The sequence below is a fragment of the Etheostoma spectabile genome, chromosome 4 (genome assembly GCF_008692095.1).
Source record: "Etheostoma spectabile isolate EspeVRDwgs_2016 chromosome 4, UIUC_Espe_1.0, whole genome shotgun sequence".
In the NCBI taxonomy this organism is placed as follows: domain Eukaryota; kingdom Metazoa; phylum Chordata; class Actinopteri; order Perciformes; family Percidae; genus Etheostoma; species Etheostoma spectabile.
This window is the reverse complement of record NC_045736.1, coordinates 18,640,296-18,665,731: the sequence shown is the minus strand read 5'-3', so window position 1 is coordinate 18,665,731 and position 25,436 is coordinate 18,640,296. Positions and strand designations below refer to the sequence as shown.

Here is a 25,436-nt window from a genome sequence, read left to right as displayed (position 1 = left end):
CCATCCTCAGGTGGAGATGACCTCTCAGCATCTGAATGTGAAAGCAAGACAACCTTAAGCTCTGATCCACCAGGGGATGCTGGTAAGCCATTAAAGGACTATTGCTATCAGTCTGAATATTTTGAGAGTGGAAGATGAAGACCTAAAGCTCAGTTATAGAGATCACCTCACAATAATGTAATTAACAATGGTGCCAAAAAAAAAAGGTGGTTTGATTTGTACCGTCAGTAAAGAATGCATAATGAAGGCAAAGCAACGTGTCAAACAAACCTAAAGTAAGGTAATCAAAAAGTAACAACATTTCCCTGGTACTTATGTCTCTGAGTAAAGTAAATGTTTAAATACAATCTCTATTGAAAAAATGGAGGATTAGGCAGTACAATTAAACCACAAAGGCGGGTTGTGTAGTGCCATCTCAATTCTGAGGTTCCTGTCTTCCTGAGGGAGTATTTGAAGACATAAGGTCTTTCTTCACCCATCTATGTGGGAAGATGCTACTGGATAATTTACAACAACCATTCTTATCTACATAACAAGTCAAGTTACTGGTACCCCACGTGCATGACATTCATCTGTGACCGTCTGGGTCAAAGGACATCTTGTCCAGTGTTTCTATGTATGCCTCACTACTAGTTTCTGAGTGCATGAATGTGAGTGAGTGAGTGAGTGAGTGAGTGAGTGAGTGAGTGAGTGAGTGAGTGAGTGAGTGAGTGAGTGAGTTAATTTATGTGGAAGTATGTGTATGGAACTTCCTCCCCTGACCTTGGTGGGATGGGAGCACTTGAGGCAGCACTGTCTTATCCTACAGCTGTTACGTCTCCCTTCATTTATGGAGACATAGAGTTGACCTACTTATCTGTCTGACATAAGTTATGACATACTATTGTTATGCTGGACACTGACCTCAATGAGACCTGGGGTACCACTGTCTCAATTTACACAGCATGAGTTCGTAAACTGTAAATTCTACCACAAAGAGCAGGCCATCTTCACAAAAACAAATGTTGCACATAGAAATTCAGGAATAAAACCTTCTGCAGTCTACTAGAAAAGTTTAACCGAAAAGATTAATTTTTAAGCAAGACAAAGTCCCTAATTGTAGGCTAAAGCTTTTAAATTAAACAGGGATTAAGAACAGCAATATTAACGCCCTGCAGTGGTCGGTGTCCAGAATTTGTTGCAAAAATGATTGTTGAAATAGGAACACTTTTCTACATGTGCAAAGCCGATACAATCTATAATTAGTGTATTATATTTGAACTTACGTTTCCAGACATTTTTATTTGTGAGGTTTCACGTTGATTTTGAAAATAGCTTAAAGACATTTACTGTGATTCAATATTTTAACGCGTGCGTGCGTGTCCGCGTGTCTGCGTGTGTGTATTCAAATGCGTTTGCGCAACTATGTGGGATTGTGTTTCGATGTCTGCCAGGAGGTTTAAGCTGTGCACTTTCGCAGCTGGTATTACTTTCCAGCCAGGCTGACTTAGAGCTGAGAGGCTCCACACACACTACAGCAGGGTGGCAGGTATTTTTACACTCAAGGCCTTTTTCCCTCAGCCAGCTTCAGCTCCAGGACCATGGCACAACCGACTTCCATCGACCCCACCAAGATGGGAGAGGGTCGGGCGATCGCTGTGCTGACCTCAGGAGGCGATGCCCAGGGTAAGTGGAGGGTTCCCAGTTTGGTATGTGAGTGTTGAGTCTAAAGGCAGAGCATTTCTGTTTTTTTGCCAAGGCAGGTGGTTGAGAGTCAATACTTAGTAACTCAACAGCAGGGTTTAATAACAAAGAAAGAATTTGAGATGTAAAGTGAGTCTGAAACCTAGAAATATAAATGCCTCTTGAGCAGTCATTTATCTTAAACAAATGCTGTAGACTATACATCTACATAGTGTAGGTTTATTGTTATACAATCTGTACTCAAGTTCCTTTAGCACTAGAAAAATCACCGTTTTTTTGCCGGTCAAGCCAATTTTTGCTGTCATACTCTATCATGATTGCAACCCCTTTTTATATCAATTTTTGACAACTCGTAATATTTTAGTGATTAGCGATTTAGTGATAAAAAATACTCCATTGGTAGCAGAGCTATCTCAGCTATCTATCTCATAGAGCTAACTAATGGAAAAGGGCAGCATGAACTCCTACACCTAAAGCTGCTAGAACCACAACGTGAGACAGCCTCTCCCCTGACCTTTAACTTGATGAGGAATAACTCCACTGTGACCTTTGGGAAGTGTGTGAGTGACCCCACACAACACTGGAGTTTGAGTGTGTGAGACAGTGAGTCTATTTTCCTACCTAACTGAACTTTATAAAACTTTGGGGCAAGTGTGCTAATGAAAAACTGCACAGCTTGCCAACCCTCACCCTTCTTCTTTTTCACTTTCCAAAATACACAATCCTCATTTCAACCTTACCTTTTTAGTCATATTGGTATCCTCAAGTCCAAGTTTCTTCCTCCATTCCTCCTTACCCTCTCTCTCACACTGTATATGTTATGAAAGCTAATTTTAGAGGCATGACCTTTCTGTCATGTTCATGTAAAGTGGTGGGTTGAATTGAGAGGGTCGTCCTTTGCTTCCTTTCTCTCCTTTGCTCCATTACACTGTAAGTGGAGATCCTCCTGGCACCCTTAAAGCTAATCTATCCACATCTTGTCCTTTAAGCAACCCCCTGAGTTTTGAAAGTGCAGGCAGAGGCCCAGTTGCCTTTCCTGCAAGACAAGCTTTCCAGTATCACTGACAATTAAACTGTTGCCAACAATAAAGTAAAGTTAAATAAAATGGTCATATAGTATTGTTTTATAACTTTTTTCACCACCATTTCCCCATTGTTTAATTAAATCATTCTTTTCAACTGTGTGTGTGAGTGCTATCAAACAATTATAAGGATTAATGTACACACACACACACACACACACACACACACACACACACACACACACACACACACAAACACACTATGCCAAATGCCTACAGGTATGAACGCAGCTGTGAGGGCCATTGTTCGAGTGGGAATTTACACTGGAGCCAAAGTGTATTTTGTCCATGAGGTAAATGCCGCTTTTGAATTTATTGTTTTGATTATTCAAAGAATCATTTAATCTGTAAAATGTCAACAAAAAAAGAAATTGTCAAAACTAATCATCAACTTCCTACAGCCATAGGTGCTATCTTTTATTTGCATGTACTGTTTGTCCAACAGAATTTCCCCGTCGTGGGATAAATAAAGTATAATCTAATCTATCTAATCTAATCAACAATCCAAAACCCCAAAAGTTGGTCAATCTACAATAATATAAACAGACAAAAACGCTGAAAATAGAGAAGCAGGAACCAGCATTTTTTGCATGAGAAACTACCTAAACGATGAATAGATTACAAGCTTCGCTTTAGATCAACTAATTGTTTTTACCACTATATCATGACCTAACACACAAGACCAATCATAGATAGTCTATATCCACGACATTCCAGTTCCGAGATTGCTCCAGTGCCGCCGGAAATTCCGCCACATGACACTCTGTATGGCTTGATGTCCGTTACCTTTCGCTTTCTTTGTGTTTGAATTTTAATCGCTGGTAAATTTTATTAACTGCTCCTCAGATCTCTGCACGGTAAATCCTGACAACTATCTGTCTAATCTGAGTTTTCTGTTGCACTCTAAAACAACTTTTGAACGTACACATGTTCCACAAAAACAAGTTCCTTCCCAAGGCTATTTTGCAGCGGCACTGTGGCTCTGTCCGGCACACAAGACGATTGTGATTGGCTTAAAGAAATGCCAATAAACCAGAGTATGTTTTTCTCCAATCCAGGAATACTATGTAAACTAGCCAGACCTTCCTTTGCAATGCTGTGGAGGAAGGTCTGGCAATGCAAGACTAAATCATAGATAATTAGCAAATCCCAACATAATTAACACAACACTTGTTGGACTGAAATAGCAGCACATGACAAAGTAGAAATAGGACTGTATCATTAAGCCTGCAGCTTCTTCCCAGCAATGACCCCCGTTCCTGGAGTTGATATTTTGTTTTTGTTGACAGGGTTACCAGGGTCTGGTGGATGGCGGCGATCACATCCGCCATGCTACTTGGGAGAGTGTGTCAATGATGTTACAACTGGTGAGAACAAGCATGTGGATGCAAAAGCAAATCTGCACGCTCCTCATCTCCACTCTGTTTTTAACTTGTGATCAGTAAGGGGGATGGATGATCTATGTAACTCTAGCAACAAGCAATCTTTGGCCAGTGCAGTTCTGTACTGTAGGTCAAATGGTCATTTAAATGCCAATGTTCATTAAATAGCTGCAGATATAAGACATGAATGCTTAGGTTACAGATAACCCTTACCCACTTCTCCGTATTTGCCTCCTTGTTTGAAACACTTCCTTGTTGCCTTACATCAGGGGGGTACTGTGATTGGAAGTGCTCGCTGTCAGGATTTCCGCACCAGGGAGGGACGCACCAAGGCTGCCTGTAACTTGGTCAAGTTGGGTATCACCAACCTGTGTGTGATTGGAGGTGATGGCAGCCTGACGGGTGCCAACACATTCAGAACTGAGTGGAGCGGGCTGCTGGCAGACCTTGTCAAAGCAGGTGAGTGGCATTACTCCAAAAGTCACTGTTCTAACCAACAGACCTCATATGAAATGTCTTCTACCCACATGTGCAATTTTATACTGATGTAATGCTACATGCTGGAAAATTGGAATATAAAAGCCGGTATTCAAATAATTTGCATTATCCTCATAACAGTTTGGGGTAACACACCAAAATTAACTGAGAGTGTTGTCATTTTAATTGGTTGTCCCAGGTAAAATTACAGCAGCTGAGGCCAAGAGTTCTTCCCATCTCAATATCGTTGGCCTTGTGGGCTCCATTGACAACGACTTCTGTGGCACTGACATGACCATCGGCACAGACTCTGCCCTGCATCGCATAATAGAGATAGTGGATGCCATCACCACCACAGCCCAGAGGTGTGCATGCAACCCTTTGGGTATTTAATTGATGGACAGACTTGCCATGTCATTTTGTTAGTCTTGACGTGATATGTGTTGTTCTGCAGTCACCAGAGGGCCTTCATCCTGGAGGTAATGGGCAGGCACTGTGGGTGAGTGTGTGTGCTTTATGCAAAAGTGGCATGGTTGTTTTAATTTTAATTTATACAGTTGCTAAACTGCTTGTGATGCACTCATTTTATGACAAAAGTCCAATTTATGATATGAAACATCAGCTTCAGGGACATACTTTTCAGTTTTGCACAAGACACATGAATTCTAGTGTATGACTCTTTACCTATAGTTACCTGGCTTTGGTGACAGCTCTTGCCTGTGGGGCTGACTGGGTGTTCATCCCAGAGATGCCCCCAGATGAAGGATGGGAAGAGCATCTGTGCAGAAGACTGAAAGATGTAAATGTCTTGTCCTGCATTGTCTCCAATACTAAATTCAAAGTTGTTACAGAAGTCTGTTTGTTCACAAAGGTTTTCTCTGTCCCTCTCAGCAAAGAGGCCGCGGCTCCCGTTTGAATATTATCATTGTTGCAGAGGGAGCGATAGACCGCAACGGTAAAGCTATCACATGTGAAAACATCAAAGAGGTCAGTAATGGCAGAACTCCAGTATAAACCAGCAGACATAAAGTATAGAGGCTCTTCATATAAGAAATTAAATCCTAATCTCTATGTCCCAGCTTGTATCAGAGAAGCTTGGCATTGACACCCGCACCACCATCTTGGGCCATGTGCAGAGAGGAGGAACCCCTTCCGCCTTTGACAGAATCCTGGTAATATGACTGCTGTCACACATAAACCTTTTATATATTCACCAATTAATTGTATTATTTATTAACGATGTATGTGAATACACACATACACACATACCTGCTTCTCTAAAATTGTCTGCATTTTGATTGTCATGATTTAGGGCAGCAGGATGGGTGTGGAGGCTGTGATGGCTCTGCTGGAGGCCAAACCAGACACTCCCGCATGTGTGGTCAGCTTGTCAGGAAACATGGCTGTTAGGCTGCCTCTCATGGAGTGTGTGCAAGTGGTGAGTCAAATCTGCTCCATATGCAAAACAAGTCATACCTGTTCAGTTTTGACAAAATTAACAAATGAACATGGCTTCAAGGAGCAAGACGTTTTTGATTATTTTTGTTAGATTCAGTTCTCAGTTTCCCTTTTTGTCTTTTGATCTTCTGTCACATCAGACTAAAGATGTCACCACCGCCATGGCTGAAGGGAGGTTTGACGATGCGGTGAAGCTCAGGGGAAAGTGAGGCTTGCACCTGTGCATTATCATTTTCAAATTCTCAAGTGTTGTGTTAAATTTTAAATGCCTGTACATTTCTATACAATAGGAGCTTTGAGAACAACTGGAACACTTACAAAATGCTGGCTCATGTGCACCCCCCAGACACAAAGGTCAGCAACTACAGTTGTACCAATTTATTTTACATTAACTGTAAAAAGTCAGTAAGTCCCAGTAGAAAAATACATTTAACCTGACAAATGTCTCCGTGCCCGTGCCAGAGTAATATCAACATTGCCATAGTGAATGTGGGAGCTCCGTGTGCTGGGATGAATGCAGCAGTTCGTTCAACTGTCAGGGTCGGGCTCCTCCAGGGCCACCAGATGCTGGCAGTGCACGACGGCTTTGATGGGCTGGCTCATGGAATGGTAAATTGTAGTTACACGCACATAAACAGACAATAAGTTTTTTACTTTCAGAGCATGATAGAGGATGCACTCTGTCCCTGCACAGATTGAGCCCATTGGTTGGTCTGCAGTGGGAGGATGGACTGGAAAGGGGGGCTCCAACCTCGGAACAAAGAGGTGAGATATTTAAACAAAACACTCTGTTGATTATAATAACAGTGCATGATTCAGTGTTACTACAGTAAGTGTAAGTTAACATTGAACAAGTGTAATTCTGTGTTTTTCTCTTTGATAAAGATCCTTGCCACATGACTTTATGGAGGAGATCAGTCTGAGCATCACTAAGTTCAACATTCATGCTATAGTCATCATTGGAGGCTTTGAGGTGAACCGCAGAAATACAGAGACACAGCTCTAACACTGAAATCCGCCATTCAAATCACATTTTATTGATTTCTTCCTTCCTTCCTGTCTTCACCAGGCATTTGTTGGGGGTCTGGAGTTGGTGCAAGCTAGAGAGAAGTATGAAGAACTTTGTATTCCCCTTGTCGTTGTTCCAGCTACTGTCTCCAACAATGTTCCCGGATCTGACTTCAGTATTGGCACTGACACTGCACTCAACACTATAACCATGGTAAAACTCATATAGAGCACACAACAAACACCAGGATGTAATATCCGAAAACTTACTTACTATTTTCTTCTTCTCTTTTTTTCTTTCTCTTTTTCAGACATGCGACAGGATCAAACAATCTGCTGCTGGCACCAAGAGAAGGGTGTTCATTGTTGAGACTATGGGAGGATACTGCGGCTACCTGGCAACTATGGCTGGCTTGGCATCTGGAGCTGATGCTGCTTACATCTACGAGGAGCATTTCAACATTCACGACCTCGAGGTTTGTCCTTACGAATGTAGAAAAGGAGGAAGCAAAGTGAAGACATACATCAGTGGTCTGATTGTTGATTTGTTTGTAGTTGAATGTGGAACATCTGGTGGAGAAGATGAAAACCACGGTGAAGAGAGGACTGATTCTGAGGTTTACGGGAATTAGCGTCATTTCTGATCAGAGTAGACTCAACTTTACACTCTGCAGCTCATTGTGGCATTATATCTCACCCAATATTCCACTTTTGTTTCAGAAATGAGAAATGCAATGCTAACTACACCACAGACTTTATCTACAACCTGTACACAGAGGAGGGCAAGGGTGTGTTTGACTGCAGGAAGAATGTACTTGGACACATGCAGCAGGTGGGCCAATAGATGCAGATTTTCTGCAGTTTGTTGTTCACCGCTCAATATATTTGCCATCATATTCAATTTCCCAAACGTGAGAAAACCTCTCCTCTGTTATTAGGGTGGAACACCCAGTCCTTTTGACAGAAATTTTGCCACAAAGATGGGGATCAAGTCTGTGTTATGGTTGACTGACAAGCTAAAGGAATGCTACAGACATGGTGAGGACATGTTGTGTACAAGGCGGTGTAATGAACCCTGTGCTCCCTGTGCTATTGTATACTATATATTTTTTTTATCCCAAACCTTTAGGTCGTATCTTTGCCAACTCTCCAGATTCAGCCTGTGTGCTGGGCATGAAGAAGAGATCGTTGGTCTTTCAGCCGCTGGAGGAACTTAAAGATCAAACTGACTTTGAGTAAGACTTCATTTCTACCCTGTCAATTTATGTACTTGTTGTCTTTTGCATTGTTTTGTATTTACTCACACTGTACAGTTAGAGTGAGTGGACCAATCACTGGTTTAAACGTCATTAAATATTGTACTTGAGGAGACAGCTGGTAAGAAAAAGAACTCCCCACAATGGCGCTGTGGTTGTGCTACATGTGTATAAAGGCAGATGATAGCTAACATAAAGCTTAAGCCCCCTTGTTGTGAGTTCACTTTGGGGTTATTCTGCACCCTATTGGTCAAAAATCACGTCAACTCCAGCTTTAATTTAAATTGCTTGCATAAATGGCATGACCGAAGGCTTTGAGATTGTTGTTCTTGTTGTTTGCAATGACATGTTGTCCTCCACAGACACCGTATTCCAAAGATACAGTGGTGGCTAAAACTGAGGCCCATCCTGAAAATCCTGGCCAAATACAAGATCAACCTGGACATCACTGAAAAGGCTAAGATGGAACACATCATCAAGAAGACAGGCATAGTTCCTTAGTAGCATTTCTATGTCTTGTTTTAAAAGCACTTTGTAAACTCTGTCTTTGATGAGTGCAATATAAATAAAAATGGTCATTATATCACCAAAACACACAGCAAGTCTCACAGGTGATTTGTTTTTACATAAAACATTAATGCTGATTTATGCTAAAAACTGATAGTAGCCTACTGTATTTGTATGGTGTAGTTGACATTCACAAAAGCTCCTTTGGTCTGTCTTGTGATCTGGGAATCTTATTCAGTAATTTCTTGTCAAATCCCGGTTCTTGACATGTAGTGTGTCTCACTGTTCCCTTTTGTAGGATTTTAGATCATTTTATCCGAATTGCATTGCTAATGGCTTAAGTCCCAATTTACAGTATATCGTCTGAAAAAAAAAAGGCAATGAAATTAGAAATCATTGCTAACAAATATAATCCTGGACCCTATTCTTTAATAGGGTATTTAAATAAGTGAATTTAAAGGATCTTATTGGTGTTTTTCTGTCTGTTGCTTTTTGTCTTATAACTGCTCCCTGTGCCTTTATCATCCACAGGCCTACATACTGTTGATTAAAACTACTAAAAAGTAGCAAATAAAAGATTACAGATGGATTACATTAAATCTGTTATATATTAAAGAATTTTGGTGTGATTATGACTAATAATTATGATAAATAAGTATGGCAGAGATGGTGGAAATAAGATAACTCCAAACCTCCATGAACAAGCACTTCCCTTTGTTACAAATCCAAACCCTTACTACTATGCCTAATATTTACTGTCACCCAAATACTATACTGTTCAAATCATTTACTGTACTTTAGACCCGAGAGCTTCAACTGGGGTTCCAGGGCCCCTATAGGGTCCTCAGAATTACAGCACGGGAGCCATCAAATTATTGTTTGATTTTTTTCCAAAATAGAATCACTCAAAAAAATCTTTCAAAACAAAATCATGTCTGAAAATATATTTTTACATGAAGAGAGCATAAAAGATACATAAGCCTATTTGTGAATTAAAAAAAAAAAATGTACACAACATTGGTAATTGGTTTACTGGTCTATAGGTAAGGTAGCCAATCCACACACAGTTAAGCTTAAGGACGTGTGTTTAACTACAAAACATGATGTTTAAATATATAAATATGTCAACAATTATTATTTTAATAATGTATGTGTAAAGGCTTTAGCCACCCTACACGTCATCGTAGACCCTGTTTCATGTGCAACTCAATATTATACCATGGGGTCGTTCACCTTCAAAACGTAGACTACCCCTGCTTGTTCTAATTCATTTTAGTATATCTCATAAACCCTAACAAACATTTAATGTCTGCCTCAACTGGATGGACAGGAAAATTATTTGATGTAAATTGGTTTTCTTTATGTTTCTTTTATACACTCTGTCAGCGGTTTGAGCATGCTGAAACTACGATACCCACAAGTCATTGTATTTCCGGATAAAAGCGGATGGACATTCGAATTGGTTAGCAAAAACCTTTCAAAAATAGTGCGCGGGGGACGCAGTTTCCATGATTGTTGAGGATTTGAATGATATGAATCTTCAACCTTACGAAAGTTAAGCAGCAGCTAGTCGTAGCGCTACTTAGTTAGCTATGTTATTGTGGACAGCAAGTCTGCTTTTTATCTGATTTTCCTTCGACTAAAAGTGTTGCTACAGAGGTTCTCGCTTGAAGTAAGTCACAGTTTACTCTTGGTTAAGCAAGCAGACGTTAACGTTAGTTGTACCGCGTGATTTTAACGTTGACGCTAACGTTAACTAACGTTAAGCTAAGGTCCTCGCTTTATCCACGTTCAAAATTCAACATGACTCAATGTTTCTCTTAAATAACGTCTTTTCTACAGCTGCGGACATGAAGTGTTTGAAAGTGGACGAATACATCAAGCGGACTGCTTCTGTGAAAGAAACGGAGCTTTTACTTCAAGAACTAGAGGTTAGCATAATCATGATTTTCATAAACTGAACCACTCGTATTACTAAAGTTGAAAGTTATGATTTTACTAGTTTTAAGAGGATCTGTTTAAAGCACTGACTTTTAAACATACACGCAGAATTAAATGCCTCTAAATGAGCAGTTCCATTTGTTGTTAGGCATGCTTTTGTGTAACAATATACGTTAAAATAAAAAAACTATTAAAATAAACTAGAAATGCCACTTATAAAAGTGAATTTAAACCTGGCTTTTTATTTTTCAGAGTTATGTAAAGAGTCGACCAGGCCTTCAGGCTCGCACACTGTGTGACAGGGTCATCAGAGCCTGTAACCATCAACTTGGAGTTGGAGCCACAAATTTTGACCATGTCAGTCAGTTAGTCCAGCTGGTGAAGCTTTCCCTTCAGGGCTATGATATTTCTGCAGCACTTGTTGCTCAGAGCAGTCCACTGTACATGGAAAAGATAATTTTCCATATTGTCAAGAAGCTAAGCTCCCTAGAAGCCCACAGTCTATGTAGCCAAATAGCTGGGTTGCTTTACAGCAGGCTTACCCCCGCCCAACAGGTATGTATTCTGTTTTTACAGAGATTAGTTATTTCTGTTACTTACATGTTTTATATTCCACATATGCACTGCATCAGCTTTTTAAGAGACATTAACAAAGTACCACTGTTGTATGGTTCACAGGCTGAGGACTTCTGTGTTCTTGTGCGGAGCTGTTTCTCAGTGCTCTGGAACGGACTATCTGCTACCAAAGAGAGGAACATCCTTAATCCCCGCGACAAACTTCACTACCAAATGCAAGCTCTGAGCTTCCTCCTGTTGTTGGACACCGAAAATGCAACCTCCTCGTTCTCCAAAGCCCCTGTATACACAGAGGATGCAATCGCTGAATTTGAGAGTAGCTGTAAAGTGGTAACCAAGGACGATGCTTCTTTTCTTCTCCAGGAAATAAACACACTTTTCAGCAGATGCTGGACGGGCAGTCGAGGCTGTAAGGGGGACGGATCTAAGCTATCTACTGAGACATCAAGTTCATATACGCTTTCTGAAATAGTTCTGGTGATGGTGAAGGTACTTTGTAAGGCTGGCCACCATGATCTGGCCTCCACCTTCTTAAATGATTTTGAGAGCAAGGTGGTTGACTGTGCTGCACAGTGTACAGCTGTGGTGCTCGGCAAATGGGCAATAAAGATTAATTCTACAATGAAAGCCGGCGGGGATAGTGGCCAGGCTTTGACAGAGTGTGCCAGGGCCTTGAGGTCTCTTTCAGCTGACTTGGGAGACAGACAAGCTCATGCACTCCTGGAAGGTTGTGGACTAGTTGTGTGGGCTGTTGAAAGTGGCCACAGCATGGGATTAAGTGGAGCTGTGCTCCTGGCTTGGTTTTCTTTTCTTGAGGAGCATCAAGAATGGATATTAAAGATGCTGAAGACGGTGAGTGTAGTTATTTTTTTTTATTTTTGAGTGTGCTAGAGGGAAATCTATAAAACTATAGTACTGTTGGGTTTCTCTCAGTCTAGAGGTAAATACATTTTACCTGCGGAGAATTTATACAGATTAATAATCTGCTTTATTTACAGAATTCAAAAGGCTTGGTTGAAGGCAGCAGACTGCAACAGGCCCTTTGCTTCAGTATTTACCAAGGCTTTGTGTTTGCTTATGAGAGCATGCTTTCATCACAGGTGAGGCTACTTCTGTAATATCCAGTTTTATGATGATAGCAATGACAAAACTTTAAATACAATTGACGAAAGTTACATGTTGCTGCCGTTCCAATTGTCCTTTGATTTAGGTTGAGTACTGCCACTGATTGGTATTTGTTCACAGCTGGAGAACAGTGACACACTGGACAGAGTGCTGCTGTACTGCCAATCCACAGCTGGACTGATGATGACTGAACTGCGAAAACTGTCAAGTGAAAACCTTCTCGTCAAAGCAGGTGAAATGATTAAATTCTATATTTCTAAAGCCCCTTTCACACATGCAGTCTTTCCTTGAAACAGGGACAGGGAGATCTGTCTCACCACTTTAACACCCCAGGAACTAGTAGCATTCCATGGAAAATGCTGCTATTGCTTTGCTGTGAATACAAGCAGGGATAAACACTATTGGGTTGCCCCTTTCCCCAATGCCATGGCAAGTTTTCCTAAATGTGGTTGCATGTGTGGATAGTGAAAATTACTAGTGGTGCCTGAATGGTAATCCAGTAATTTACCATAACTATTACCCCTTTTTTGACCGTTGTAATATCCGATCTGAGTGATCGGATCACAAGTGGATAGCTCTAAGTAAAGTGAGCAAAAGTATTTCTCATGTCACAGAAACCACTGAATCAAGTGTTTTTGATGTTATTATCATACTGTTAGTGATGTGTCGTGTTTTTGTTCTGGTGCTGCCTGCTCTTATATCCCCGGCTGCCTGGAGCTCTCTGCAGCGCTGTTGATTTAAAAATGCAGCCTCCGGTATAGAACAACAATGTATTTAGTTTCATAAAACATCCCTGAATTCACCAATTTCTAGGCTATTACTAAAGATATTCCTGCTGTTACGCTATCTCCTTTTGTTTTTCATTAGTCTGTAAGTCATTTACTGTAAGTTCTATACAAAAAAGGCCCCCATTATTTTATTTTATTGCTTTTTTTAGGAAGCGCCAAAATCAGGAAATGTAGGCTCCTCATCAGCAGTAATATTACACGACTCCTGTAAGCCAACATAAAAGTTAAATAAAGCAGATATAATATAGAAACTAAACTTCATACCACAGATTCAGTTAAAAGCTACAAACTTACTAAGAGATGAACACAGACTTTTAAACGTTTTTTTTCCTGCTGTTGTCTTCCTTATGTCGGCACACAGACTTTTCAAGTCATTGCACGTTTCTAATGTATGATTTATGTGAGAGTAACAACTGACATTTTTAAACATACGCACAACCATGGGAAACAGAAATTGTGTACCTGTTTATGTATATAGAGCAGGGTAGTGAATCCGATCTCAAGTGTTCCCTCAGGGTGCATTTAGAGACACGTTCTACTGCCAGGTGGGAACACGCTTATCTAGAGCTGTCCACTTGTGATCCGAGGTCAGGTCCCTTGAGTGGTTCTGAAATGCTAAATTGCAATAGACACTAAATATGTAAGAAATATATTGTATAACATGTTGTTCACCTTATGATTACCTTGTGTCTTGCAGTGGTTGCTGTGAGCAACTTAGCTTGTGGATTTTACAACCGGCGTCTCTATGACCAGGCCTTCACACTAGTTGAGATCCTCTGCAGGGATTTATGCAAGAATTGCCCCATCTCGCTCACTGTCGATAGGGTAAGCTCTTTAAAAGTTTGTTTTTGAGTTTTGTTTGATCATGCATCACTTTGTCTCTGTCTTAATAAATGCCATAAATCCTGTCTTGTCTCCTGAATTATAGGTTGTGATAGATAAGAGCAAACCTAAGTGATCCTGCGGGAAAATTGTCTTAATATAGTATAAATTGTCTATCATCTGTATTTTTTTTAACATGGTTTTTGACTCCTTAGTTGAGCCGACCCTTCATGCTGGCTGTGCAGACGTCTCGGCGGGCTGGACAACTGGAGCGAGCGTTGGACTGGGTAATCCTGTGGTTGAAAGCTCTGGGGGACAAAATCACAACTCATATGACTGAACCAGTTTCTCTGTGGGTGAAAACGAAGATTGATGCCGCTCGTAACTCTGAAGAAGACATCCGTCTTAGGTACAAACACATTATAATTTTTGTTGTTTGACAGCATTGAAGTTCCCAGAATGCAATTCATGGAGCATTATTGGAAAAGAAACTTACAACTGTCCATCCTGCAACAGGACATTATGTGACGGTTTTGGTCCCGACGTCCCAGATGAGCAAGTAATGCTTTGCCTTTTGGAGGAAGAGCTGCATGCCTATAAGGAGGTGGCAGGAGATACGGCCCAGGAGCGTTACAACACACTCTGTGATCTGTTGGACATCTGCCATGAGGAGAGCTCCCACCCTCATCTACGTGCGGTCTACCTCTGTGAAATGGCCCAAGTTGTGTGTTACCAGGATTTCAGTGAACAGACAGACTGGTAGGAGTTTTTATTTACAAAATTTCTAATGAAATGCACTGTTTTGTGTTCAACCAAATTGTGTGCATGAAAAAGTTGTTTTCACCGGGGCCAACAATTGAAATTGTTAGTCTGAAGCCCCACTAGGCCAACATGGGCAGCAGCCTATTGTGTCATTATTCATTGTGTTCATTTGTAACTACACAGTACTGCAGTTGATTTTACCCATGAAGCTTTACGGCTACTTGAAAATGAACCAGTGACTCAAGAGAATGCTGACAGACTGAAGGATGACAAGGCCCATGCTTTACTTTGGCTCTACATCTGCACTCTTGAGAAGAATCTTCAGGAGGTGAGCTCTATTGGCTCTGTCAGGATATGATGTGCATATTTTTTGAACTATTTTTAAAGTGTCAGTGTTTAAATTAATTTTCTGTCAAAAAATAAGGGTGTAACTCAAATTAGTAACAGCATGCTACTATCCATGGTTTTTCTTAGATATAAATTCTGTAAGGATTGACAATGTAATCTATTGTATAACTGGTAATTGACAATTGGATGTTAGTCTTAGTGTATTTAATATACTGACCAAGTGTCTTAGTCTTGCATTGCCAGACCCATCTCCACAGCTCAGTGGAGTAAGGTCTGGCTCTTCCACACATCATGCCAGAGTTGGAGAAAAAAATACGCTCTGGGTTATTGGCATTTATTATCCTGGAAATGTACTGTCGTTGATCCAGATTAACTGTCTTGTGATTAATTAATGATGCTCGTGTGGTTTTGTCCAGGCCATTGAAAGGGACAAAAAACTGCGAGAGTTGCGTGAGCAGACACAGTGTGCGACCAGTCCCATAGGAACCAATGATTTTGATTATGAAGACAAGCAAAAGACACAAGACAGCACCCTGGTCTCTGAATTCCTGTATTTCAACCTGGCTGCAGAGAACAGTAAGAACACTTTTTCATATCCTCAATCATCCTTCTGTAGACACCAGTATGATATGATGATTAGATACTATACCATATTCTGCATCTCTGCTAAATACTATTGGTGGGTCTAATCAAATATGCATAATTGTTCATCACTTGTTGTCTCTGTGAGAGATTTATATAATAAATGTTTTGTTTTATTTCCGTTTTTAGAGTTGTGTAAGCCTTTGGAAAGAGCATTGGATGAGTGGTCCTCTCTTCTGCAGAGTCAAGTCCTGCCCTCTGTCAGAAACCCAAAACAGACCTGTAGCTCAATCGCTGTGACTGCGGCTCTCTTTAAACTTATGGGAAAGGTAACACAGAAGTGGTCAAAATCAATCATCGGAGTCTCCTTTGGTTGTTTTTATAAAACAAAAATATAAAGTTGTGCTGTAAGAAAGACGTGGGTGTTTAAGAGGTATTTCATGGTGTATTCTTGGGTTAGGTTGTTAAAACTAGTGTTCACAACATTGGTAATTACATTATCTTTGTATTTATCAAATTATTCATTCTCTTATGTAGCCTCTAAAGGCTTTGGAAGCTTACCAACTTGCGATTGGACTTTCACGTCAATTTGCCGATGCCCATGGATGTGCCACCTCCCTCTGTCAAACAGCCAGTATCCTTCTGGATATGGGCACCCCTGAACTGGCTTTGGTAATACAGTTTTGTAATTATCTTTAGCAAACATACAATATCTCTCGTTATGTACTCTATCCCACTTTGTTTATTGTGCTATTTTGTTAGTCCCAGCTAGAGCAAGCAGAAAAGTTCCTCACCTCTCTTACCACTGCTGATGGACCTTCTTCTCTCTCTATACTGGCCATTCTGTTGAAAGCTCAGTACTGCTACAGCACCGGACAGGTAGGTAACATATACTACGCTACCAGTATTTCTCATATTATTGCATTGTTTGGTTTTGTTTTTGGCTGGAGTCAGTGGTTTTATCAACTTGACCATATGTCCTGTTTGACCACATGTCAGGTGGATCGTGGAGTACCTTATTTGTGTGAAGTGCTTAAAGAAGTGAATGAGCCGAGGCAGTCAAAGCGCTGGTACCTGCTGCGTGCTCAGGTGCTCCAGACCTACAGCTCCTATCTGAGTTTGGACACTGCTGCACTGTCGCAAGCCCAGCGAAGCCATATCACACAGCATGGTTAGCTAAAGCGTTTTATACACTTAATATAACCAGATGTTTTTCTATTTTCATTTTGTGTTGTGAGAATACAGAGGAGAGGTTTGCAGCTTTAACTAAGGACCTATGATTGTGTCTCAGGTATAAATAGCCCGGACACTGCCCTGTATGAAAGTCTGAAGCTTCTCTGCAGCCTGCTGATCACTTTAGTGGGGAAGGGCCTATATGGGACTAACGGCAGCAACTCAGACATGCGCTTCGTCGATCAAGGTACATTTGCGTCACACTGACTGGACTGACAATGCATGAAAAAGCTCAGACATGTGTATGTTGTTTTAGTGCTGTCTGCCATGTTGATTTTCTCCCTTGATCTGTGAGCAGGAGATAACTTGGTGCTGAAGTGGCAGCTGCTCTCAGAGCTGTTAAATTGCTCAATAAAGGTGGTGGCTGTGAGGAGCAACTGTGGGGCCATCAACGATGCCAGGCTGCAATGTCTAGAAGCTCTCAAACTGGCCACCAAGCTGCAAGCACTCAGCCAGTATGTACATGTGCATGGTGGTGGGTTAAATTGTAAAATGGAGAAGCAGGGTCCAATAGATATCTTACCAGCTTGTACTGGCTGTTCTTAAATGTCTTCTGCAGTAAACTATGTGAACTTATTTTTTGTGCATGCTATAAGCTTGATATAGTGTTTTAAGTATATAATTATTGGACCTGAATATTGTACTAGGGACACTTTGAACCAGTAAAATACAATCTATACAGTATAGTTCTCTTGATTGAATTGATTACAAAAGACTAAATGTTATAGTTCATCCTATAACCTTGTACAGTCCACTGCAATCCAATAAAATTAGCATCCCTTTAATACATCCTGATTATTAGAAGCTTCTTATGGATTGTATAGAGGACTTTCATGTAGGTGCTGATTAAACTCTCATTAGGGTGTCCTTGGTGGTGGTGGTGTTGCTGGACTGCTTTATTTAAAACCTGTATATCAAGGTTTTGTTCTAGAACATATTTCTAATACTTTACATATAATATCCCTAGAACACAGCACAATATAGATATGCAGCACAATACATAATGGCTAATGGTCACATTACAACTAGGGCTGCACGATATGAGAAAAATATTCAATTGCGATTATTTTGACTGATATTGCAAATGCAATATGATTCACAATATTGAAGGGAATTATGTTTGTATCATTCTCATTTTCAGTGACTAATATTAAATCTTGTAAAATGATTGATTCATAGTGAGATTTTTGTGAGGTTTCTTTACCAAACAGATGTTTTCTGTAGGATAGGATTTGTAGGCCGGGACGTTTCTGCAGCACCACAATATTTCATTCAGAATGGTTTGAGACACATTTTGCCTTTTAACAAATATTGCACCCCTCTGCGATTTGGATATTGCGCTAGTCCATATTTTGATAAAATTGTAATTGTGCAGCCCTTACAAACTTACTCATTTATTGTCATCGTTTTAGATGCGCTGAACTGCTGGTGATGAAAGCTGAGTTGGAGCTGCTTCAGGGGGAGAGAGAGGAAAGTGGACTTGATTTAGACAAAGTCAGACACCTTCTGGATCTCTGTACAGGTCTGTTGAATACAAAGTTCCACCAGTTCAAATATTGTCATTGTTTGACTTTTAGTCAAATTGTGATTTTTGATCAAATTGTTGTTGTATTTAAGTGTGTACGTGTTGTCAAATTTAAATCCAAGAAAATTGTACATAACACATGAAATAAACACAAACACACAATGTTATATTACAGTTTCTGTTTTATGTGTTAAGACTATTGTCTAATGTACAGTAGCATGTCCGTTTCCTTGAACTGCAAAATGTACTACTTTATTTCTCTTCCTCAGATTTTTCGGATCAAGTGCAGAAGACTGAAGTGAAGATCAAACCTAGGAAAGGTCGCCCAGCGCAGAAATCTCAGTCACCCCTTCCTGCCTTGGAGGATGATCTTAATGGCTTCCTGAAAACTAGGTGGATTGGCAAAGAGCTTGTAGTGAGGGATCTGGCCAGCTCCCCACCTCTCAAAGCCCAGCCTCGCCGCTGGCTCTCATCCCTGGCGCATGAATCTGACTGCCAGTGCTCCTGTTGCTCTGAACCCTGCCTGGGCCGTGCCACTGCTCGCTGGGCAGCTACACAGGCTGATCTAGTTCTCCAGCTGGATCCCAATGAAGCCAATGTCAGTTTGAAACTTCAATCAGCAACATTAGCTCGCTGTAAGAGTGTCGCTGCCAAACTTGGTACAAAATTGGCAAAACTCTTCTCTCCCTGCGGCCTGGCCCAAAGCTCCTTTAAGCCCTCTCTGATGCAGGACGTGGTGGGTCGTGTGTACCTTCGCATGGCCCTGTCTGGTCTGGAACCAAGGCTATACAAGGTCTGTGGTATTTGGAGAGTACTCGAAGCTGGCTTGGCTTTTGTTAATGCCACACCCTCTCCTGTGCTAAGACCTGTGAAAGCAGGCCTAATGGCAACTAAAGCCATTGTGTCACTGGTTGCCTTGGCTGAGAAAAAGGGCTGCGCCCCAGAGGAGCTCTTCTCAAATGCATGGACTTGGAATGCACCAAAAGAGCTCAAATTAGAACATAAAGCGGTGCCTCGTGCATCCTTGCTTAGGAACCCTAAAGAGTCCATTAAAAACCCAGATGTGCCTCACAAAACCAAGGAGGCAAAGAAGGTCAAGGTCGTTAAGCCCAGGATTGAGGTGACAAGCTCCACAAACAAAGAAAAGGGACTAGTTCCCATGACACCAGTAATGGTAAAGTCTAAGCCATCTGTTGGGCAGCGGAGCCATTTTGACTTTAACACAGCAGTAGCTACTTTGGCCTGTACTCCTATTCAAAAGGTGAAAGCCTGTGCCTCAGTGCAGAAAGCACCAAAAACTGCCTCTAAACTACAGTTTCAGGTGTATGAAGAGTTGTCGCCAGTTCAACCTGTGCCTGCTGCCCCCAGACGCACAAAAAAAACTGTTTTCAAGGTAGGCAGCTACTGTAATTAAGTTTTATTGTTGCAAAAAATATACAGTTTTTTTATGAAATATCTTTCTAATTTTTCAATACAGATGGAGTTTAGTGATGAGAGTGACACAGAAGCCAACACCCAGGCAAAGTCCAAAGAAAAAACGGATGTCCCTAAAAAGCGAACCACCACAAGAAGAGCGGCCCAGAGCAATAAATCAGCCCCAGATCCACCTGCAGAGAGGGCCCCACCAAAGAGGCAGGCTAGGGGTAAGAAGACCACTGCACTGCCTCGGTCAACTTCTTCTGAGGACGACATCTGTCAGTCTGCCTCAACAAGAAGAGGAAGAACCAGAAGGGAGCTGTCCAGTGCAGAGGCAGATTCAGTGGAGGAGCCAGACAAGATGAGGACCATTGAGGAGGAATTTACTGAAGTTCTGGACATAAGCATTGAGCAGCTCAGGACATCAGACACTGAGGCTGAAGACACTCACGCAAGTAAATATGGTGTGTATTTTGTGCACATGGTAAAACTTCCCATTAATTAGGAAATATAACTGTCTTATGCCTATCTGGAATTTGTACAAATTAACATGCACACAATATTACATATTGAATAATGTAATTATAAATGTAGTGATGATGCCCGTGAAACCCCAATATTCTTCCCAGCTCTTACATTTTTGAAACTCTACACAGATCATGGCTTTAAATGTAGAATATAAACTCTAAACTTGAGGGAAACCTTTTGGGCACTACATAACAAAACCAGACAATATGTAAGATGTGCAGAATGCTAGGAAATGGCAAGACAAGTAATTGCAATAATAGTCATCAAAGTATTTAAGATTTATGTAAAGGCCAGAGCTCTAATCTCCTGTGTGACTCTCTAGATATAGATTTTGAAGTGTTGCGGAGGGACATATGTTGTGATCTGGAGCGAGATGACTTGTTTGAACTGAGAAGCAGAAGCCATCTGAGTGAAGGTCCACAAACCCACCTCTCTCATTCAGACATCAGGTCAGGTGAGGCTTTACACAGTTCGGTTCTTTTTTTCTTCAGTTCTGTCCTTTCATTATCATAATGAGATATGATAAATTTGGCTGCAATGGTTTTACAAAAAACTAAAATAATCTATAATACTTTAAAATGTTCAGTATGTGTAGGGGAAAGCAAGAATTGATTATAAACTTCATCTACAGCATTGTGACACACAGTACCAGTCAAATGTTTGGACACACTCCCCATTCAAATGAATGAGAGAGTGTGTCCAAACGTCTGAGTGGTATTGTAAAAAATGCACCCTATAATGTCTAATAAGGGCTACGCTACCTAAAACTAACAAAGATGTAAACACCCTTTAAAGTCTTAATGGCAGCTCTTCCACCTTATTAGCGCTCCGTACAGTTGCATCTGTAATTTCTTTCTTTTTCTCAGACAATCTCTCTCTGGAGGATGTTGAGTCATTGCTCCGCTCAGCCTTGTTGGCCCTTCAGCACTTCCCCTCACCCACCATCTACACAACCCTTTGTTCTCTTCTGGCCTTGACCACGGGACAGCTGGACCCCGTAACTACAGCAGTGCTGCATGCCCAGTCCTTGGGCATCACAAGTCGTCATCGCACAATCAGACATTTAGCCAGCTGTCTCAAGTAAGCCTATGATTTGTATGTATAGGGTAAAGTCATGATTTACCTCTTACAACACTGGTCTTTTTATCAAGATATCTCAAATACAATACATTTTTGGCATCTTTTGATATCTGACATGCTCAACATTCTTTTACATTGACGGTATTAAATTGTTTAATTCATGTTGCTTTTGATGTGTCATGCAAACAGAAAGTTGAGTAAGGCATCAAATGAGCTAGCAGACAAGATGGATACTCTGTCCCTAGATGAGCTCAGTCCAAACAAGTCCAAGAACTGTCCCGAACAGAGGCTGTCGCAGTTGGCGAACATCTTCTCCTTTCCAACTGCTGACTCCTCTACTTTCCCCCAGAGCCACTGTCAGGAGTTTACCCAACAGATTCAACACCTTCCCTCAGGTAAAATAGGAAATACTGTCTTGATCTTGATTTTCATGTTGGATTCCATCAAAATGTGGTTTGCGCATGTCAGTAATGCATCATGAGAGGTTATAGCAAAGTTTTGGAAACTGGTAATTCAGTGGATTTTTACCTTGAGCAAGTTTTGATCCGTTTGTCAAACTTCTAGTATAATTTCCCTGCTGGGGGACAATAAAGGTATGTCATATGTAGGGCTGGGCAATAGGGAGGAAATCAGATATCACGATATTCTTGACCAAATAACTATTGCTAGTGTGGCGATATCTAGTTTTGATTCTATTTCAAAAAAATATCTTCACACTTAGATTTTAGATAAATAATCATCAATAATATGGAAATAATGTCTAAATGGGGGGGAAAAGCAAATAATAGAACAGCTAGAACAGTCTGGTAGGTTCAGAAAAGTACATCACTTTACTGTAATGCAGCCTTTAAAACCAGGAAAAGACCACACTTGTCTCATATTATAATATCCAAAATCTAAGACAATATCTAGTCTCATATCTCAATATCGATATAATATTGCTATATTGCCCAGCCCTAGTCTTGTCATTCCTTTTGCTACTTTAATTATACTTAGGGGAGCCTGATGCAGTGAGTGTGCACTTTTGTTTTGTCAATAACCTGATGTAATAGAGATTTCTGGATGCTTTCATTTTTTATAAGCAAAGGCAAAAGGTGAACTGCATCATGCTTATGTAATATCCTCTCTTTGCATCACTCTCAGGGGTCACTGTGTGTGTGATGTCTATGCTTGGAGTAAAACCTTGGGAGATGGGTGATGGCATCCTACTGTCACGTCTTGAAAGGGATCTAACCCCGTCACTGTTCACATCGCCACCTCTAAACAACCGGTAAGGACGGGAAATTATGGTATGAGCAGAATGGCAGCCACAATCTGAAACCAGACTTTGGCAATTTGGTGACACAGTGACTTTAAAATCTTGTCATATAGGATAGCCATACCCCAAATCCATCTAAAATGGTGAGCACAGTGACTGCTGTCTTTGGGTCAATGAGCATTTATGTCACAAAAAAGTACTCTGCTGCCAAATACTCGGAGGTGGAAAATTTCTTTTTTATAGTTGGAATTTCCCTGTGGTTCATTACTTAAATCCCAGATTCAAATTTTTTCTCTGTCTTTGTGTTATGCAGCACCCCATCAGCTGGCTGGTGCAGGAGATAGATAGTATTCAGGTGGAGCAGAAGCTTGTGAGCTGTGTCTCTGAGAAGGCCAAGTGGTGGGAGGGTCGCAGGGCGCTTGATTCTCGAGTTGAGGTAAGGGTGCAGCTGGGGAGTCTCAGAAGGCTTCATTCACAATCCCTGCCTTATTCACTTAGAGTCATACACTTCCACACAGACATGTAGGCCAAGAAAACGGGACACAGAAATTAAATTAATTTTTCTAAATAACCCTTTCTTTCAGCGGCTGTTGGAGGAGATGGAGGGATTGCTGGGATGCTGGAGCAGCTTTCTTCTACCGCTTTCATTGGATCCCGAGCTCTCCAAACAGGCCCAGCACCTTTGCAAGTCCTTGTCTGCAAAGGGAGTCACAGTCAGTGAGGAAATGTTGAAGGTAAGTGTTTTTGTTTTATTTTTTTAGCTCCATAGACATTTAGCAGCAGCATTCAGTTTTATTCTGTATTGGTCTTTAAAAGAGGCTGGCAAAGGACTAGCAATGCAACAACCAATATCACTTCTGACTTGTTGTGTTTCAGGCTGTGCTGTCTGCCTCTCCTGTGCTCTCCCAAGAAGCCCTTAAGAGATTTGCAATGGGAGTTTCTTCACAGTGGGACAAAAAGTGTGACCAGCTTCTCCATACAGCTGTGTGCCGGCTCGCTGACAGAGAAGAGCCCCGTGGTCATGTTGTTCTCATCCTGGACAAGGTTATTTTATCATCTATTGTATACTGAATTTCCTATAGTCTGATCTGTAAATAGAAGGACTTTGGTCCAAAATGACCTAAGTGGTGGGATAATGCTAAAATGAGGTATTGCCTTCTGTCCTGTTTCTTTGCAGTACCTTCAGAAGCTGCCGTGGGAGAGTATCTCCATCTTAAGGTCTCATTCTGTCAGCCGGATGCCTTCTCTGCACTCACTAATTGGACTATGCATTCAGAAAGAGGTAAGATTAGGGTTTATTACTGTGCCAATATGGCTTGTGGTGCAGATGTTATTTACTTCCAGGTATTTAAGGTCAGGGGTGGTTATGACTGTTATTTAAATCTTCCCTTTTAGACAGACTCTCAGTCCATCCTGAAGCAAGGTGTGAATACAAGGCAGGTGTTTTATGTGCTGGACGCTGATGCCAATTTGGGAAACTCTCAAGACCGATTCAAGGAATGGTTTAGCAGGTGATACCAATAGTCATTGAATGCATTTCATTTGTCTGTATGTCTTTCTGTCACCAGTCTCTTTTCCTTCTATTTACTACATCAACATTCTCATTATAGTCAATTAGATTGGGACGGTGTGTGTGGAGTTGCTCCTGACTCAGGTCAGCTGGAAGAAGCTGTTGCTACCAAGGATCTATACATGTGAGTTTATGATAAGTATGCTGATAGGGAGAGAAAAAATAGTTGCGGTTTTACAACACAGATGTAAAAACACAAGTTCATTCAGAGGTTTGTAGCAGATTTAGATTTGAAACAAGTAGTTGATTATTCAATCAACAGGCAACAATTTTGGTGATTTTATACATTGGGTATCCTATATTAAGCTCTTTGATTTAATAACCTGTTTTGCTTTGTATCCTCTCTGTCCATGTCCCTCTTTAGTTACGTGGGTCACGGTGCAGGTGCACGATTCCTCGACAGCCAGGTAGTCCTAAAACGGCAGATGAGAGCAGCTTCTCTGCTTTTTGGTTGCAGTAGTGCCGCTCTGGCAGTGCGCGGGCATCAGGAAGGACAAGGAATCATCCTCAACTACCTCATAGCAGGCTGGTGAGATATACCTTTACTTGCAGTTTAAAAAAAAAAAAAAAGGATCCGTTAATACTGTCCTATTAATACGTTTCTATTTCTATATTTTCTCCTTAGCCCATTTGTCTTGGGAAATCTGTGGGATGTTACAGATCGGGATATTGATCGCTTCACTAAAGCCTTGTTGGAGTCCTGGTTATCCGCTGGGTCTGGAGCGCCTCTCCTGCGTTACATGGGCCCTTCCCGTCAGGCCACACACCTAAAACACCTCATAGGAGCTGCACCTGTAGTCTATGGCTTACCAATTCACCTGCAGTAGATGGGCTGGTAAAATCAAACTCTTCTGAAAACCGGATGTAAACAATCTATACAGTATCTTAAGTGTTTTCAGCACACAAGCTGGAGTACGTGGTTTTTTTGTGTTTTTTTTAACTTGAAATCTAATCCTTGGTTTTTGCAGTTTTTTGGCCAGATTATTTAACAGCATTTTTTTTAAAACAAATATATAAATACTATGGTGT

At 41.0% G+C, this 25,436-nt stretch overlaps 2 protein-coding genes across 2 annotated transcripts; both read left to right on the top strand.

Annotated features, from left to right (window-relative positions):
• The first annotated feature begins 1,409 nt into the window (after positions 1-1,409).
• Positions 1,410-8,944, top strand: pfkmb (phosphofructokinase, muscle b). Its single transcript, XM_032514897.1, has 22 exons — positions 1,410-1,665; positions 2,985-3,058; positions 4,055-4,132; positions 4,417-4,606; positions 4,824-4,989; positions 5,079-5,123; positions 5,315-5,423; positions 5,516-5,611; positions 5,704-5,796; positions 5,937-6,062; positions 6,223-6,287; positions 6,373-6,436; positions 6,545-6,691; positions 6,777-6,847; positions 6,968-7,055; positions 7,152-7,304; positions 7,402-7,566; positions 7,646-7,707; positions 7,811-7,922; positions 8,029-8,128; positions 8,220-8,325; positions 8,709-8,944. Exons 1-22 carry the CDS (start codon positions 1,581-1,583, stop codon positions 8,845-8,847), a joined length of 2,334 nt encoding a protein of 777 aa, XP_032370788.1. The 5' UTR covers positions 1,410-1,580; the 3' UTR covers positions 8,848-8,944.
• A 1,333-nt stretch (positions 8,945-10,277) lies between these two features.
• On the top strand, positions 10,278-25,260 carry espl1 (extra spindle pole bodies like 1, separase). Its single transcript, XM_032514896.1, is given in 33 exon segments — positions 10,278-10,525; positions 10,696-10,784; positions 11,047-11,349; positions 11,473-12,222; positions 12,369-12,470; positions 12,616-12,727; positions 13,981-14,108; positions 14,321-14,514; positions 14,622-14,864; positions 15,051-15,195; positions 15,632-15,791; positions 15,987-16,126; positions 16,335-16,469; positions 16,560-16,676; positions 16,797-16,968; positions 17,089-17,217; positions 17,329-17,485; positions 18,443-18,552; positions 18,825-19,948; positions 20,033-20,435; positions 20,822-20,953; positions 21,366-21,579; positions 21,769-21,974; positions 22,723-22,800; positions 22,803-22,849; positions 23,151-23,273; positions 23,422-23,571; positions 23,714-23,881; positions 24,015-24,119; positions 24,233-24,348; positions 24,448-24,531; positions 24,772-24,936; positions 25,033-25,260. Coding segments are annotated over 32 exon segments (6,495 nt in total). The 5' UTR covers positions 10,278-10,525; positions 10,696-10,703; the 3' UTR covers positions 25,235-25,260.
• Positions 25,261-25,436: the final 176 nt, after the last annotated feature.

What these genes read in the sequence shown, in the direction of transcription:
- pfkmb (XM_032514897.1), top strand. Translation starts at nt 1,581, where the DNA reads ATGGCACAACCGACTTCCATCGACCCCACCAAGATGGGAGAGGGTCGG. An exon ending in TGCACCCCCCAGACACAAAG is followed by an intron (nt 6,437 to 6,544) that starts GTCAGCAACTAC and finishes TGCCCGTGCCAG; the next exon opens with AGTAATATCAACATTGCCAT. An exon ending in AAAGGAATGCTACAGACATG is followed by an intron (nt 8,129 to 8,219) that starts GTGAGGACATGT and finishes CCAAACCTTTAG; the next exon opens with GTCGTATCTTTGCCAACTCT.